The sequence below is a fragment of the Gallus gallus genome, chromosome 1 (assembly GCF_016699485.2).
Source record: "Gallus gallus isolate bGalGal1 chromosome 1, bGalGal1.mat.broiler.GRCg7b, whole genome shotgun sequence".
NCBI classification, from domain to species: Eukaryota; Metazoa; Chordata; class Aves; order Galliformes; family Phasianidae; genus Gallus; species Gallus gallus.
The window spans coordinates 140061604-140078738 of NC_052532.1; the positions used below are offsets into that span (position 1 = coordinate 140061604).

At 48.7% G+C, this 17135-nt stretch overlaps 1 protein-coding gene across 2 annotated transcripts; it reads right to left on the reverse strand.

The window, feature by feature from the left end:
- Window positions 1-5012: 5012 nt before the first annotated feature.
- Window positions 5013-15864, reverse strand: LOC101751338. 2 transcript variants are annotated; one of them, XM_046903549.1, is made up of 6 exons: window positions 15802-15864; window positions 7384-7455; window positions 7130-7192; window positions 6406-6477; window positions 5821-5968; window positions 5013-5632 (listed from the first exon to the last, which is right to left on the reverse strand). In XM_046903549.1, exons 1-6 carry the CDS (start codon window positions 15845-15847, stop codon window positions 5347-5349), a joined length of 687 nt encoding a protein of 228 aa, XP_046759505.1. In that variant the 5' UTR covers window positions 15848-15864; the 3' UTR covers window positions 5013-5346. The 2 variants fall into 2 exon arrangements, with proteins under 2 accessions (XP_046759505.1, XP_040506988.1); XM_040651054.2 differs by lacking the exon at window positions 15802-15864 and having other exon boundaries at window positions 7384-9828.
- Window positions 15865-17135: the final 1271 nt, after the last annotated feature.

Genomic DNA, 17135 nt, shown 5'->3' on the forward strand with positions numbered 1-17135 from the left:
AGAGGACGATGGGCATGACCCTAGGCTGCTGCAGTTCAAGGAACATTTGGACAGCGCTCTCAGACATAGTTCAGGGTTTGAACATTGAGTGGTGCTGTGTGCCAGGAGCCAAGGAGCTGGACTCAGAGTTTTGTTGTATCTCTTCTGACTTGGGATATTCTATGATTTCCTTGTTAATGATGGACAGTTGACAGATACAGCACTGCTTTGAAACATGAAATTTGTATCTTAAAATGAAAATGCGTAATGTGTAGTCACACACGTGGGTCTTCTGCCTCTGACTATTTCTCAAATGGCTCAGCATCTGCAATAGTAATAACTTAATTTCAATTGTCCAATAACTGTGCCAAGCTTATACTACTGTATCTCTGGCTTATGTCTTAGCTTGAGTTATCTTGGACAACTTCAACACCCAAAGTTCTGCTGCTCTAGAAAAGAAATCAGGGAAAATGCATCATTTTGATTTTTTTTTTTTAATTATTTGACTATTTTTTCTTGTTAAAGGTCAGGATAATGCTTTGAAAGAAAAAATGTGTGTAATGTGGGTTTCTCTTTGTTTCAAGCAGGGTTGCTGTTTTTTCATCCTTTCCTCTTGTCTTTCTTGTGCACTCACGCTTGACCAAGGTTTGTGCTTTTGAAGGATATTTTATGCTTTCTCATTTAAAGACTATACTGTATCCACAGAACTTTCATCAATGAAGGGAGAAAAGTCTGCAGTAGTTTCATATCTTGATTGAGTCTTTGGGTTAGAACCGTTAATTTGATCTGAAGTTGTCATTGAAGCTCAGTCTGGGCAGCAGTGAGAAGGAAGATGATGCAAACACAGGGAAGAGGGAAGCTAAATATTTGATGTAGAAAGGATTTCATGGAATTGCAGATTGCATAGATCTTAGAGGTGATGCGGGGAAACAAACTGGATTTGGATTTGGAGTAAAGAAACTGGAGGGAAGATAATTAGGATTTGATTGTTTGCGATGGGAGAGAAATATAAGTGCATGAAAGGATCTGTCTCTGAAAAGCGTGGTAACTAAATGAAGTTAGGCAAAGATGGCAACTTTGTGGAAAAGAGCCAACAGTTCTTGCAGTAAAGCAAGCTAAAAATAAGACCATGATGAGTCATGTCAGAGATGAAAGCTAGCAGCATACACATCTGTATAAACCCGTAGATTATGGGAAGGGTTTATTCTCTTTCTTTGGCACATTTCAGAGATTATCAAGGGACACTGCATCCAGTTTTGGCATGCTATACCCCAAATCCAAGAAAGACAGTGAGAAACTTGGAGGGAGCCCTTTGAAAGGCAAGGGTTGGAGTGAAGCACACATCTGCCCTACAATTTGGGACTGAGGAAAGTGGGTTTGCCCAACCCAGAGAAGAGGCAAGGGGGACCCTTACAACACAAAGAAGTTGTCAAGAAAACAGAGTTATACCCTTTCAGAGGTCTGCGGTTGTTTCTGAAGGGACAATGGGCTCAAATCAAACTGGGAAGTTCAAACCTGACATAAGGAAAAAATCATTACCATTGGACAGTCAGGCATTGGAGCAGGTTGCCCTGAAAAGCTATGGAATATCTGTTCCCACAGATTTCCAAAACCCCAATGGGCAAAGCCTGGAGCAATTTCTAAATTCAGCGTTAATACTACTTTGAACAGATGCTGCAAGTGATGCATTTGCCCTGAGTGATTCTGTAGTAAGAAATCAAAAGATGTGAGGGGAGAGAAAGGACTGAGACTTGAGGGAACAGATCAGAAAAGGTTCTGCTGGTGTAAGAAATGTTCTTTTCCTGAGTGCAAATGACATTTGGATTCCTCAGTGTGTGCTTCAGTAGTGTCAGCACGCATTTCTGTAATGCATAGCACAGGTTCCAATTAAGCACAACAAGCTGCTAGCAGTCATCAAGTAATACATGACCTGAAATTCAAGAGTGTAAATTGAACCAAAATGTGTATTGGCCAACTAATAATCTTAATTCACTCACTTGCCAGGTTTCTTTGGCTTTTTTTTCCTGCCCCCCTCCTCCCTCCCTCCCCTCCTTACTTCATCCAGTAGATAGGAGATATTTACTTCATTCCGTGGAAAACAGGATATTGATGGAAAGTGTTTTAAGATGGGCCTCAGCCTAGTTCTCAGAAATATTGGAAGGAAGTGGTAAATGAGGCAGAACATGTTGGAACAGGAATCATGATGGCCTATTTAAAGAAGAACTGTATTCCCTTTCTGTCTGTGAGAGCTGAAAAGACATATTTACTTTCCACAGATTATTATTATTGTTGTTGTTGTTGTTGTTGTTGCTATAATTGTTATTTTAATTCTGGAGTTATTTCAAATCTGACTTAAAACTATTTATCCTCAAACTTCTTTTCACAGGCTTCTGTTCTACAGATCCTGTCTCTGATCCTGATGGGTATTAATCACTCTGGTAGGTTCAGGATCTCTCCATGTATGGATGAGTTCCCCTTCTGGGCTGAGTTCAGGAAGGGTACTCACCTCCTAGATCATCGTGTCCTGGGGAAGAGTCGTAATGAACTTCCTCCAAACAAGGGACTGCCACATCCAGTGCCAATACTCAACAACCCTTTCAGAATTCTAAGCTGTGTTCCTTCTAGACCTCACTTCCAATTTGGTAATAATTCCTTTAGTCTGAAAGGCTTTGAACCTGCTGGGCTCCACAAACTGGTATTTCTGATGGTGTTCGACTTTGTCCAAAACTTTCCAAGCTGCCCTTGTCTTCACCACAGAGTTCCTTAAACCAGATTTTTCACACGTGGTCACTCATTGAACGTTCCTCATTTTCTGCTTGACCGAGTGTTGTCCTTGTGATCTGGTTTGCAGAAGTGTTGACATTCACAGCTGCAACTCAAATTAGCTGTGCTCTGAGTATATGAAGAGCTGTATGATTCTACAGCAACAAATATTCTGAAAAATTCTCCCTGGGGGAAAGAAATTCTGATCTAGAGGCAGAACTAGTTAGGAATGTGATCAGGTCAATGAACACACCCAACAACAACTGCTCAAGAAGCATGATTTGGATATTAGATGAATTAAGGCTATCCATATGTACATTTACTGTGAAATGAACTAAGCACTTACTCTGCTCGTGAAACTTTCCAGATTGTTCACACTTTTTGTACTGGGCTGTTTTAAGTAGCTACCCAAGTGCAGATCAGGAAACCCAAAGTGCTAAGGATGGATCCTGGCAGCCTAGAAGAACCTCACAGCTGGCAGCCTATCATTCTCTATCATTCACGATTCTGTGAAAACTTTCGAGCTGCTAAACCAGGCCAGAGCAGAGCTGTGGACACAGTTTATCAATTTCTCTCCCAGGTAATGACTAAAGGGATGGATGCCTGACACTCCTGTATCAGAAGGCATGTGCAACAGAGGCTCCCACCGCTGTAGCTCAACGGTTTGCTACTCTCACTACTTAAAGAGCACAGCAGCAGCCTCTGGAACTTCCTTGGATACACCATGCTGACGTCTTTTAACTTAATCCGTGCTGAACAGTTGGAGGCATCCTCTAGTTTCTTGAGAGAGTTGCTGGGCATTCCCCAGTGCTCCTGGACTTTGACCCCAGAAGGCCCTGAGGTTTTCTGAAGTTTCTCAGATTCAGCAGTTGGGACTGCTGAGCAAAATGCTGTGCGTGTAGGCTCCTTTCAGACTGGCCAGGGAGGCTTGGCATGTAAAGCCAAGAGTAAGACCGAGTGGGAACATACTCCAAGCAGGCCAAAGCTAGATCACACACTTCGGTCAGCTCCTGGGCAACCTTCTCTTGGGCTTAGACATGTTTATTTGGGCAGTGGATCCGGGAAACACGTTATCTGCAGCCCTTCCCTGCGCATTTGGTGGTGATGAGTGAGAACAGTGTCTTCTGGCATTTGCCATGTTGCCACGGGGTTGGTTCAGGCCTCTGCTGACACACACTGACACTGCGTATTCTCTTCACAGCCACACAGCTCCCCAGCAGTGCTGATCTTATTCTTGGTCTGCTTGTGGCTATCTTCTGCACTCCACTTCCCTGTACTTCCACAGCAGCACACATTTCTCCTCTCTTTTCCCACACGTAGTGTCTGTTTGCTTGCAACCGAGCGGGAGAGCTCACCAATTGTTTTCTGCCTATGAAGGTCAGACTGAGAAGACTGCTGTGAGGACTGAGAGAAAGCAGTAATGAGTGCTGAGAATATGGTATAGGGAAGAGCCTTCAGACCTGGACAGAGATGCTACCTAAGCACCTGTGTGTAAAGCTTGTTTGCTGGGCAGAACAGAGAGTGATAGAGTTCACAGGATACAAAGATAGTTGTAGTTTGGCAAACCAATAAGCTCCGAGTTCAGATTACAAAGTATGTGTAAACAAAGGAAATGAAGGGGTGTACCTATTTGGGGAACGGCTGATAGGCGAATCAGGAGGAATGCGAACCCCAAGTACCTCAGCCAATGGGGAGAGGGGGAATGGCTCACCAGCTTCAGGGTACAGACATATGGGGGACAGTGGATGACATATAAATACGGGGAGGCCTGGATGTGGAGTCTGTCACACTCCCACAAATCTGCCATGGAAAGTGCTGTGTGCTTACAGTGGTGGACGCAAACACCGAGGTCTGGAAATGCATCCTCTGCCCCTATGTCCACCCAAAATGCTATCCTTGAATAGCAAATGTTATGGTGATGTGGCACCACAGAAAGAAGTGAGTTGGATAATGGAACTCACTTTAAAAATACCCACATAAACACCTGGGCCAAAGAGCATGGCACTGAGTGGATATATCATATCCTCTACAATGCACCAGCTTCTGGAAAAGTCAAACGCTACTTATGAGTGTTAAAAGCTACACCGTAAGCAATAGTTGGCAGAACATTCAAGCACTGGGATACACGTTTAGCACAAGCCACCTGCTTTGTCAACACTCTGGGATCTGCCAGTCGAGATGGCCCTGCTCAATCTACTGTCTTATATGCAGTATGAGGGGATGGAGTCCCTGCAGTACATAAGAAGAATTTACAGGGGAAAATGGTTTGGGTTATCCTGGCCTCGGGCAAAAGCAAGCCCACCTGTGGGACTGATTTTGCTCAGGGACTTGGTGGGAAACGCAAAAGAAGAAACAGGGACATTCAGTGTGTACGTGAAAGAGACTTGAGGACGGGAGAGAACAGTCAGTAGTTTTAGGTGTATGTGCGCATATATACACATATATGTATATAGTGTTAATTATAGTTTATTGACCGCATAGATACATGTATCTGTGTTGTACAACTTGGGCATGATGTCATGATACGGAATAGGTGGTGAACGCTGTCATGGTCAGCCATCAGTGTGGACATCATGCCATGAACTGATGTAATTGGGAAAGCTGCTAAGAAAGAACTACAGTTTGGTGTCTTCTTGCTTGCGGCCGGGCAGGAGTCATCATCGATTCCTCACTGCCTGTGGAAGTCAGGCTGAGAGGATTGCTGTGGGGGCTGGCAGAGTAAGGCAGCGAGCGGCGAGAAAGTTGAATAGAGAACACACTCAGATTTGGGTTTGGATTCCCTGAAAGATCTTCAACTTCTATGGTAATTCTCGTTAAGTTCCGTGGTTTTTTTAGCAGAGCTGGATCTTTGTTTCTCATGTCTCTGCCAGTTTCACCTAGCATTGCTCCTCTGGAATAAAAAGAAAGGGGTTTTAGAGATGAGTCCCGATTTGTATGACTGAAGAGGTAAAGAAATTCCTCAACAGAAATCCCAGCAGAGGGCTGCCCACAGCTCACTGTGCTCTGGGATGCTCTCCTTGCAAGCGCTTCCCTGCACGGAGCAGCCATCTAGCAAAGACTAGCGGAGAAGCAACTCACGCTTGTCTCTTCATCAGCAGCTGTTTTGCCAGGTAACCCAAAGCAGCCAGAATGACCAGAGAGAACAGGATGGCAAGCACCACAGCTGCAAGGTGATTTTCTCCCTGTTTCCGATCCACGCTCCCTGCAGGTCTCACACCGCCAGCACCTGGAGAACGCAAGACAGTGCAACACACTCATGAGTTCTGCACTACTGATGGTCTCCCAGTGTCTTGGAGAAGTGCGGGTGATGATAGTATGCACTCCATTACTGCCCCTGATTCTCGCGTCTTAGTAGCAGAGGAGGAGGATGATCTCTTACAGTCCTCCTGAGCAAGAGCCCACTTGCAAGGGAGAGGCTGAGAAATCACTGCCTCCAGCTGTGTCTCAGGGAATGAACAGGCGTGCATTGCACATGCTGTACTTCCAAGGACTCCAAGCAGGATTCTGCAAGGTAAGCTGACAGCCATCCTCTATGGCCAGCTCTGCCACTACGGGCAGAACAGCTCCTGCTGCATGTTTGAATGCACCTCCTCAGCTCTGAATGGCAGTAAACACACTTTGCACAGAACTCTTTATGCCTTCTGGTAAACAAAGACAACATACCTCTGGGATACTCTTCAGGCTCAGAACCAAGATCCATCTGAGAAAGGGAAGGAGGAATCCTAGGTGCAACAGCTGTAAGTAAACACAGAGGAGGAACATTTGCATTACAGATGGTGATAACCCTCTTCATCATCAACACTTGCACGTGGGTCAGGCTGGCCTTCTAGATGCACCTGGCATCTCTCAGAGGAAACCATTACCCATGCGATTCCTCCAAGGCTCAGAATAAGGAACCCACTGAGAAGCTGCAGAGCCAGTACCTGAGGCCACATCTGCCACCAAAGGCAGAAGTTAACAGTTCCTGACATACATTTCAGTTCATCTGTTCAGCCTTGAATGGCAGCAAACACTCCTACTGACAGACGCTCGTCTCCCTCTTCCACTCACAAGTATGTGGCAAACGGATACCAGGTGCCAGAAGAGGCACCATTTTGGCACAAAACAAACCATCTTCAGGTTGGCTGGGAAAAAGGCTCTAAACTCTGCCCCAGATGCTGCTGCCTTTGCCGCCAGCACTTCAAGAGACACACGGCTGGGGCTGCTGTCAAATGCAGCTGTGCAGGGCAAAGAATCCCAGGGCACATCTCTGTGCTCTCCTGGTTGCTACTCTGCTCTTCTCCACATCCCAGCACCAGCAAAGAACATTGTAAGGTGTGTTCCACAGGAAGACAAGGCTGAAAGTACGTGCTGACACTGCAAAAATGAGCAAAGACGGACCACTCACCCCTGCGGTAGGTTTGAGGCTGATGAAAATGGCGCAGCCTCGATATGCGGCGTACAGGCAGATCTGTAAACAAACAGAAGAGAGATTTCTTTTCCATATTGTGCCATGATTCTCAAGAAAGGGACTGCAGAGCCTGGCAGGGGATCATGTAGCGTTGTGAGAACCACACGTAGGTCCAGATTCTGACAGGTCCAGAGCAGAGGCCTGGGTGAGCCATGGCTGGGAATCTGACACATCTCCAAGGAAAAACATACCACTGCGTTCCTTGCCACGTTCCAGATCAGCTTCCATGGGGTATGCTGCATACATGTTGCCAACACGATCATCTGGAATGGAGAACAAAGCAGAGAAGCTGTCAAGACCTGTTGCCATATGCTTCTTCATAAGGGATCTGCAGTGCCCGGAGATGGGTTGTGTGATCCACAGGCAGAAGCCACACGTGGGTGCAGATTCTCTCAATGTGTGCACCAGCCTGCTTCAGCTGTGGGCTGGGACATGGCAGCTCCCCAGATGCTGCCCTGAGGAAACAGCCCGCAGCACTCAGCCTGCCTTCAGGACAGACAGCCTGCGCTTGCTTACTGGAGAGCCTTCGACAGGTGGAGAGGCTAAGGAGCATCAGGGCATGTGAGCAGGAGACTGATGGGTGGAGTAACTCCCTGGTGTGCTGGAGGGAAGGGCACCAGGGGGGATGCCCCCCAGAGCGTGGTAAAGCCCATACCCCGTCCCTGTGAGGCTGAGGTAGGGGACCAAAAAGACGAGGAGGGTTGGAAGTGAGTCCTAGTTCAGCACTGCAGGCAACCCCCCTCCCTACCTACCTCCCTTCCCCAGGCACCCCTCCATAGTAGGTTTGAGGCCCTGGATCTTGAGGGAGAGCTAGGTGAGGATGTGGTGGCAGGCCCATCTAAGAGGCCAGATAGAAAGAGGCAGTTGACACCATGCCTCAAGACTCCTCCAGTAAGAAAGGAAGAAGGGTAACTGTAGTAGGTGATTCCCTTCTGAGAGGAACAGAGGGCCCAGTATGCAGGCTTGACCCCTAAGTCTGCAGTCTACCTGAAGCCCGGAGCAGGGAGATGATCACTGGGACACTCTCAACCTGCTGCACTCGACAGACTACTACCTGCTCCTGATCTTCCAGACAGGTGGGAAGGAAGCTGCTGGCATGGGTGATCCTGCTGTGGGTGTCTATTACAGGTCACCAGATTAGGACGAGGAAGCTGATGAGGTCTTCTACAGACAGCTGATAGCAGCCTCGCAATTACCGGCCCTGGTTATTGTAGGGGATTTTAACTACCCTGATATTTGCTGGAAGGCCTACTGGCTGAGCCAGCCAGCCATCCAATAGCCCAGGAGGTTCCTCCAGCACACTGATGATAACTTCCTGATGCAAGGGGTGGATGAGCCAACTAGGAGAGGAGCACAGTGACCAGGAGGTGGTAGAGCTCAGGATCTCCGGCGGCCAGAACAGAATACCAAGCAGAATCACAGCCCTGGACTTCAGGAGGGTGAACTTTTCAAGCAGTTGCTAGGGGAGATCCCGTGGGGCAGGGTATTTGAAGGTAAAGGGGCCCAAGATAGATGGTTAGCATTCAAGGACTGCTTCTTCCAAGCTCAAAATCAGAGCATCCCAACAGGTAGGAAGTCAAGAAAGGGAGCCAGGAGACATGCATGGTTAAACAGGGAACTGCTGGGCAAGCTCAAGTGGAAGAGGAGAGTCTAAAGATCACGGAAGGAGGGAGGGGCTAGACACCTGGGAGGAACAGAAGACGGTTGTCGGAGGATGCAGGGAGGCAACTAGGAAAGCTAGGGCCTCATTAGAGTTAAACCTTGCAAGCGGGGTCAAGGACAACAGAAAGGGCTTCTTCAAATACACTGCAGATAAAACTAACACTAGAGGCAGTGTAGGCTCACTGATGAGTGAGGTGGGTACCCTGATGACAGAAGATACAGAGAAGGCAGACTTACTGAATGCCTTCCTTGTGTCTGTTGTACTGCTGGAGGCTGTCCTGAGGAGCCCCATACCTCTGAGGCCCCACTGGAAGTCAGGATAGAGGAGGAGTTTGCCTCAGGTGATGAAGACTGGGTTAAGGAGCACTTAAGCAATCTAAACATCCATCAATCCATGGGTCCTGATGGGATGCACCTGCGGGTGCTGAGGGAGCTGGCGCAAGGCATTGCTAGGCCGCTCTCCATCACCTTTGTTAAGTTTAAGAATTGAAGAGGTGCCTGAGGACTGGAGGAAAGCAGACGTCACTCCAGTCTTCAAAAAGGGCAAGAAGGAGGACCCTGGTATTAGTTAACTATAGTAACAATAGAACGGTCAGTCTCACCTCCATCCCTGGAAAGGTGATGGAACAACTTATCCTTGGTGCTGTCTCTAGGCATATCAAGGATAAGAGGGTCATTAGAGACAGTCAGCATGGCTTCACCAAGAGGAAGTCATGCCTGATCAACCTGATAGCCTTTTATGAAGATATAACCAGGTGGATAAATAATGGTAAAGCAGTGGATGTGGTCTATCTTGATTTCAGTAAAGCACCTGACACCCACAGTATCCTCACAGCTAAACTGAGGAAGTATGGTCTGGATAGTAGTGAGGTGGATTGTGAACTGGCTGCAAGAAAGAAGCCAGAGAGCTGTGGTCAGTGGGACAGAGTCTAGCTGGAGGCCTGTATCTAGTGGAGTCCCTCAAGGATTGATACTGGAACCAGTACTATTCAGTACCTTCATCAACCACTTGGATGAGGGAATAGAGCGCACCGTCAGCAAGTCCGCTGATGACACATAACTGCGAGCAGTGTCTGATACGCCAGAAGGCTCTGCTGCCATCCAGCAAGACCTAGACAGGCTAGAGAGTTGGGCAGAGAGAAATGTCATGAAATACAGCAAGGGCGAGCGTAGAGCCTTGCATCTGGGCAAGAACAACGCCAGGTACCAGTATAAGTTGGGAACTGACTTGTTGGAGGGCAGCATAGGGAAAAGGACCGGGGGATCCTGGTGGGCAGCAGGATGACCGTGAGTCAGCACTGTGCCCTTGTGGCCAAGAAGACCAATGGCATCCTGGGGTGTATGAGAAGAGGTGTGCTTAGTAGGTCAAGAGAGGTTGTCCCCCCCCTCTACTCTGCCCTGGTGAGACTGCATCTGAAAAACTGTCTGGGCATTCTGGGCCCCTCAGTTCAAGAAGGACAAGGAACTCCTTGAGAGAGTCCAGCACAGAGCCACAAAGGTGATTAAGGGAGTGGGGCATTTCCCTTACAATGAATGGCTGACGGAGCTGAGTCTCTTTCGCTTGGAGCAGACTGAGGGGTGACCTCATTAATGTTTACAAATATGTCAAGGGTGAGTGTCATGAGGATGGAGCCAGGCTCTTCTCAGTGACATCCATTGATAGGACAAGGGGCAGCGGGTGCAAGCTGGAACATGGAAGGTTCCATGTAAATACGAGAAAAAGCTTCTTCACAGTGAGGGTGACAGAACACTGAAACAGGCTTCCCAGAGAGGTTGTGGGGTATCCTTCTCTGTAGATATTCAAAACCCAACTGGACAAGTTGCTCTGTGACCTGATCTATGTGTTCTTGCTCCAGCAGGGGGATTGGACTAGACGATCATTCAAGGTCCCTTCCAATCCCTGATACTCTGTGATTCTGTGATCACAGGGCACTCCCAGTATGACCTCACAGAGCACCTCAGATGAGGTGGGGAAGCCTCGCAGCCCAATAAGAAGCTATTTAATTGCTCTCAGGAAGGTCTTGTAACAGATAAATAAACAGGTGGTCTTAAATCTGAGTCCAGATTCCCCAGTGTATCCATTCCAACCAGGAAACTGAGCATATGTCAAATCCTGGACTTCTGAACAACTGCAAGAGAAGTTGTAGATTCTCCTTCTAAGGAAATATTCAAGACCTGTCTGGATGCCTGCCCATGCCACCTATTGTAAGGTACCTGTTTTTGCAGTGGGTTTGGACTCAGTGACCTCTTAAGGTCACTGACAAACCCTCTGATTCTGTGATTCTGTGAGGTGGAAAGGACCCATGCAAGTTCTATCGAGCCCCTGCATTGCAGCAAAATTAGTAGGAGAAGGACCCTGGATTCATCATTCTCGTATTAATAAAGTACCTTTGACACAGAAAGCTGAGCAGACCACCTCACCGTTGAAAGTTATGATAATTAAGCAAACATAATGTATAAAGTAACTTTGCTGGTAGGCGTTTGCCTTGAGCTGTGGGCTGGGACCTGGCAGCTCCCCAGATGCTATCCCAGGACAACAACAGGCACCAGGGCTCAAGGACATGCTGGACAGACGGACTGCACTTGCTTACTGGGGAGCCTGTGACATTCCCCAAAGCAGCAAAATTCACATGGCGAGCAGCTGAGAACAGAAGAAGGCCTTTGTACTGCTCATGGTGCAGAGCCCATCGGTCAGTGAACAGCTGACCCAGCACCACCCCCTCAGCTGCTGGGGACCCTGGGCTGAGGACATGGTTGGGAGGTTGGGTGTTCGTCAGGGAAGCGCTGCAGCAGGACAGTAGAAGGCTGCAGTGCCCGGAGTTGGAATCAGAGGAGCTCTCCCCTCTAGGATGTCTCTGTGTGCTCCAAGGTGGGATGTCTGGGGAGGTTGGAGAGCCATCACATCACCTCTTAGGACACAGAGCTGATCTAAGAGCCTGGCTGGTTGTTTCCCCGGGGGACCCACCACCCAAGGCTGCTTTCCAGGAAGCCTCAGGGGTTTGTTTCCCCAGTGTTTCCCTCAGTGCCCAGCCTACCTGGACTCAGTGCTTCCTTTGCGACATCCTGGGGTTGCCCATGACACGGAGCCACCAGGAAGAGGAGAAGGAAGAACAAAAAGCAACAGCTGGGAGCAGCTGTCTCCCGTAGTTGCCCCATGCTACCTCTTGTCCACAACCAGCAAGCACCCTCCTTGCAGGCTTGAGGCCCAAGTGGCACCTCCTGGCATGACGTATATGGGGTTCCTGAATGTCCTCACGGGGCCCACTGTGACCTCACAAAGCACCTCTGATGACGCAAGAAAAACCTGCTTGACCTTTCTGAGTTCTGAAGAACTTCTTGAGCACCTTATTAAGGAGTAACTTCCAAACAAAGTCCGTTGTTTTAGCTATTCCTGAAAAGTTGGTCCGGATGTGCAGTACTGTCTTCATACTCAGCTGTACACATTGAAGCAATCTCAAGCCTCACCACAGACTGAACTGTATCAGGATGCAAAACAGCAGAAATCCCACCCATCCCATCCCCTGACAGATGCAGCTATGTTTCCTGTACAGCATAAACCTCACCAACACTGTCTCACTTTCTCTGGTTAGACCGAAGTCTTTTAGCTGACTGCAGAGTTCCAGCGGAAGCCTGGTATAAACCTTCTACTTTCTTTTGGTTGCTGGGCTGTGCTTTGGGCTGTCCTGAGCACTGAGCAAGCAAAGATTTGTTGCTCAAAATCCAGGGCTGCAATTCCTGAAACAGCCTTTAGAGGACAGCGAAGAACTGCAAATGAAACATTTTCTGGTCTGACCTCAGTCGGGGACCCTTAGGGTTTGGAGTTTGTTGTCGTTATTTTTTGAATATGGGTTATGAGTTCTGATTTAAAATGCAGCCTAGGTGTTGCTTCTGTATTTAAAATGCAGACCAGGCGTGACTACTCTATTAATACAGGCTGGTTTGTGTGTTATGGCTTTCTAAGTCAAGGCGTTAAGAGTTGTATCTAGATTGTAGCCTGGTTTTGATCTACATTAGTTGAGTCTGGAGTGGGATTGTCAGCACCAGCTGCCCTACACAGCAGATACTTTGCTGCTTCAGGACGCTATTTGCTGCTATTGGTATAATCTGGGTGCAATAATGTACTACTGAAATACGATGAGGTTCAGTGCTGGTCTGGCCTGCATCATATGTATGACACCACAATAAATGTTGGGGTTGCCTGTTCACTTGTGTTGGACCCTGAGCAGTCTCCCAGATATGGTGGGGCAGCCCTGGCAGGGCTGGGGCAGTGGCCCAGGGCCAGTCTCCCTGCAGCCCAGGAGCCTTCAGACAGACAGTCCCATCTAGGCAAGGGCATGGTCTGTTTTAGGCTGACCTGTTAACACTGGAGACCCTGAAGTTTGGAGGCAGGAGTTTGATGATAATTTGACATGAGCTAAAGGCATGGCCACCTCCTCCAGCTGCCTAGGCTCAGAACCGCTGCCGCCTGACTGCTTATACTTGGCCTGATGCCCAGAGACCCGGGGTCTCAGCCCAGGCTGGGGGACACGGCTGCTGCTTTCCCTTTTGCAGGCTCAGCCTGTTGCAATGCTGAGTAGGTGGTATCTCAGAGACATGCACACGCAGAGAAAGAACACTGACATGATGCTGACTGGCTGCCTCAGCCAAGGGCTGCCTTCAAAGGGACTCACATGAACACAGACAGCTGAGACACAACACCAGGCACGAGGGCTATGAGCTGCAGCCTCGCTGCAGGCATCACTGTGGAGCCCCAGGCCAGTCTCACTCACCACAGCACTGCCCATAGCTGATGTGGGAACACACACCATTCCTGTCCCAGAGGCTGGGATGGGAAGACCACGATCCATTCAGCATCCGGCACCAGTCTGCAGGCTTGCACCACAGGCCTGACTCCAGCAGCTGTCAGCAGCTTCACTCTCACACTCAGAGGACCCACCAACGACTGGCACTTCTTTTTATGCTTTAATAAACAATGTTAAAAAATAAAAAAAGCTTGGTTACTTCTATACATTACCTATATTATACATCTTATGAGGGCTGCTCCAGAAGTAATGCCCCCTATTTTATATGTTGGCCCAAAACACCAGAGGCAGATGTTGGTGGCATGGCAGTAAAGGTTAAACCTTCTCACCCATATCCCATTACACGTTGTTGCCGTGCAACAGCTGGCAGCAGTCAGGCAGTGTGACACAAGGGTGTCTGACATGGAAGTGCACATCGAGCCAACCATCAAGCTCTCACTGAATTCCTCCAGGTGAAAATGACGACACCCACTGACCTTCATCAATCTTTGCTGAAAGTTTATGGAGTCCAAGCAGTGGTTGTGAGCTCAGTGAGGTGGTGCACGGTGCATTTCAGCAGTGGAGACAGTGACACTGGGACACCTCCGCTGGTGCAGACTGTTATGAGCGCAGCACCCAGGTTCTTGTTCATCGCTGAAGAAAATGCACAGCTAGTGGTGATGACTACACTGAAAAAGCATTTTGCAGCTGAGAATGTGCTTTCTTAAACAGCATTATTGTACTCTTTGTAGCAGTTGTAGATAACATAGGAATAAGTAGGAGGCATTAATTTTGGATCAACCTACCTATACGTGTCCCAAGACAATTCTTCTTCTATAGGACTAGAGGGAATGGCCTCAAGTTGTGATTGAAGATCAACTGAATATCTTTCTGAGAATCCAAGCACGAGTCTGAAGGGTGTTCTCTATTCCGCTTTCTCCCGGCTCGCTGCCTTACTCTGCCAGTCCCCACAGCCATCCTCTCGGCCTGACTTTTGCAGGCTGTCAGAAATCACTGATGACTCCTGCTCAGCTACAAGCGAAAGGACACCAAAGTCAGGAGAAGAGAGAAGCATGTGCTGCTGTGGAAGAGCGGTGGAACTGGATGAACCAGAGAAGCCCTACTGGACCGAGAATGTCAAGATCAGCACCGCTGGGGAGCTGTGGACCGCTGAAGAGAACAAGCGGCGCCCATGAGAAAAATATATCACATAAACTTGAAAGAGAGTTAGAGTCCTAACTGTGCTGCAAGCTCGGCAATGCAGAGCACTAGGGAACGTCCTTACATCCCTCCATCACTTTGTCTCTCCCTCCCAGAAGCCATGTGGGAAGGACTGGAGTGTTTGGGGAACTCTACTTCTCCTATGTTCCCCTATGATGACAGCTCTTCTTTTTCTCGTGACGGATGCTGTAGCAATATGGGGAGCAGTCTGACTTGCCCCTGGCAATCTCTTCTGCATTGATGGACCTTCACCGACACCCACATCCCCCTATCCCTCCAGCTCCAGGGCCTCATACCTGTTATGTAAGGGCACCTGGGAGGGTGGGACAGGCTGAGAGGCGGCCTGCTTGCTGCCCTGATCAGGGCCTTGTTTCCATCCCTCACTGTCTCTGAGCTCACCCTCTCCCATCTAACTGCTAGAGGCTACATGAGCCACTGCTATTTGTACAGCGTCTCCCCCGTGCCTTTCCCACAGGGATGGCAGAGTGTGACTCCACCGATCAATCCGGCTCTCTCAATTCCGGGTGCTCCCCAACCTCTCCACCTCCACCTCCCCTCCCCCCCACCCCCCTCCCCCGCCTTTAGCTTTAGCTTTAGCTCGGCCACCAGGCTGAGCAGACCATCCACTTGCTCACAGCGCGCACAGGTGCTATCCCTGCTGCCCTCCTGGAGCAGCGACAGGCTCAGGCACGACCGGAACCACTGCACGGACATCCGCGCTTTCTGTTTGTGTCGCCGCGTTCCTTTTCGCAGCAGCTCACAGGCGTGCGAGACCAAGGCAGCCCCTAGGCGCTACTCAAGCGCCGGCACTCCTCTCTCCGCCCACACGCGTCAGAGCCGCCACGCTGCGGGACGGGGGAGGGCTGGGAGCTCTGCCATGGTCTCCCTCGGCTTCTTAGTGCTCCCTCGTCTTGTTTTTTTGGGTTTTTTTGCCGCGATTCGGACCCTTGAAGAACACTCCGTTAGAATAACGCTCCACCACGAAGCTCATCTCCTCGAGCTCTGCCCGAAAATGGCGGCTGCCACCGGCACTACTCGCTCCGCCCACCCGCCTCAGAGCCACCACCTCGTTCGAGCCCTTCCTGAGCTAGAAGGAGCCCTTCTGATGCACAGCTTCTCGTAGAATCAGAGACTGTTTTGAGTTGGAAGGGACCTTAAGGGACCATCTTGTTCTCCCCGTCCCTGCTCTAGACCAGGTTGCTCACAGCCCCATTCAGCCTGAATGGGGCCTTGAATGCTCCGGGGAGGGGGCATCCACAGCCTTGCTGGGCAACCTGTTCCAGTGCCTCACTCCCCTCACAGGAAAGAATTCCTTCCTAACCTCTAGTCTAAATCCACCCTCTTCCAGTTTAAAACCATTTCCCCTCATCCTGTTGCTACGTGCCCTGATAAAAAGTCCCTCCCCAGCTTTCCTGTAGGTCCCCTTCAGGGACCTACTGAAGGCTGCTCTAAGGTCGCCCCAGAGCCTTCTCCAGGCCAAAGAGCCCCAGCCCTCCCAGCCTGTCCTCGTAGTGGAGGTGCTCCAGCCCTCCGGTCATCTCTCTGATCCTCCTGTTGTGACCTTTCAAGCTAAATATTTCCTGTACTTGGGTGATTATCGCGACGCAGAAAGAAAAGAGTTTAGAATTAAAAAGAATCATCAGATACACAGAAGAAACACTACTGTAACGGTATTTTGCTTTCTCGAAGGCATGAAATTTGTGCCAAAACCAGTACAATGTGAAACGGCCGTTAATAAAATATCTCAAAGAACAGTAACAGTGGTATAGGACAACACTGACAAGATAGACTGTTCTTGTAATACTTCAGAACTTGTAGAAGTAAAATGAAAACAAACCAACAAACACACAAACAAACAAAAAACCCACCAAAGAACCCCTCTCTTTGCTCCCAGTCATTCTTTCCGTAGCAGCAGGGATGCTGTTTCTACGTGGTAAAGAGAACCCCCTCGTTACAGAATACTTGCTTCATGGAAACCTCCTAAAACTAAAGGGGATAGAAGTTCATGGTAAAATTGAAGAAACTTGTTTTTCTGTCTTAGCAAACAGGGAATTACAGCAATTCTTGCCTACTAAAACCTACTACTAGCAAGACGTGGTGTTTTTTTTTCATCAAGGCTTCAGAAGATCAAAGTTGAAACAATACGCAACAAGTCACAGAGTCATTTTTTCACAATTTTCAACTGTTTTTTTCCCCAAGATTTACTGATGCATGTCAGCCACCTACATAATATGATTTATCAATGGCTTTTTTTGTTGCTGCATCTGAAGAAACTGGTT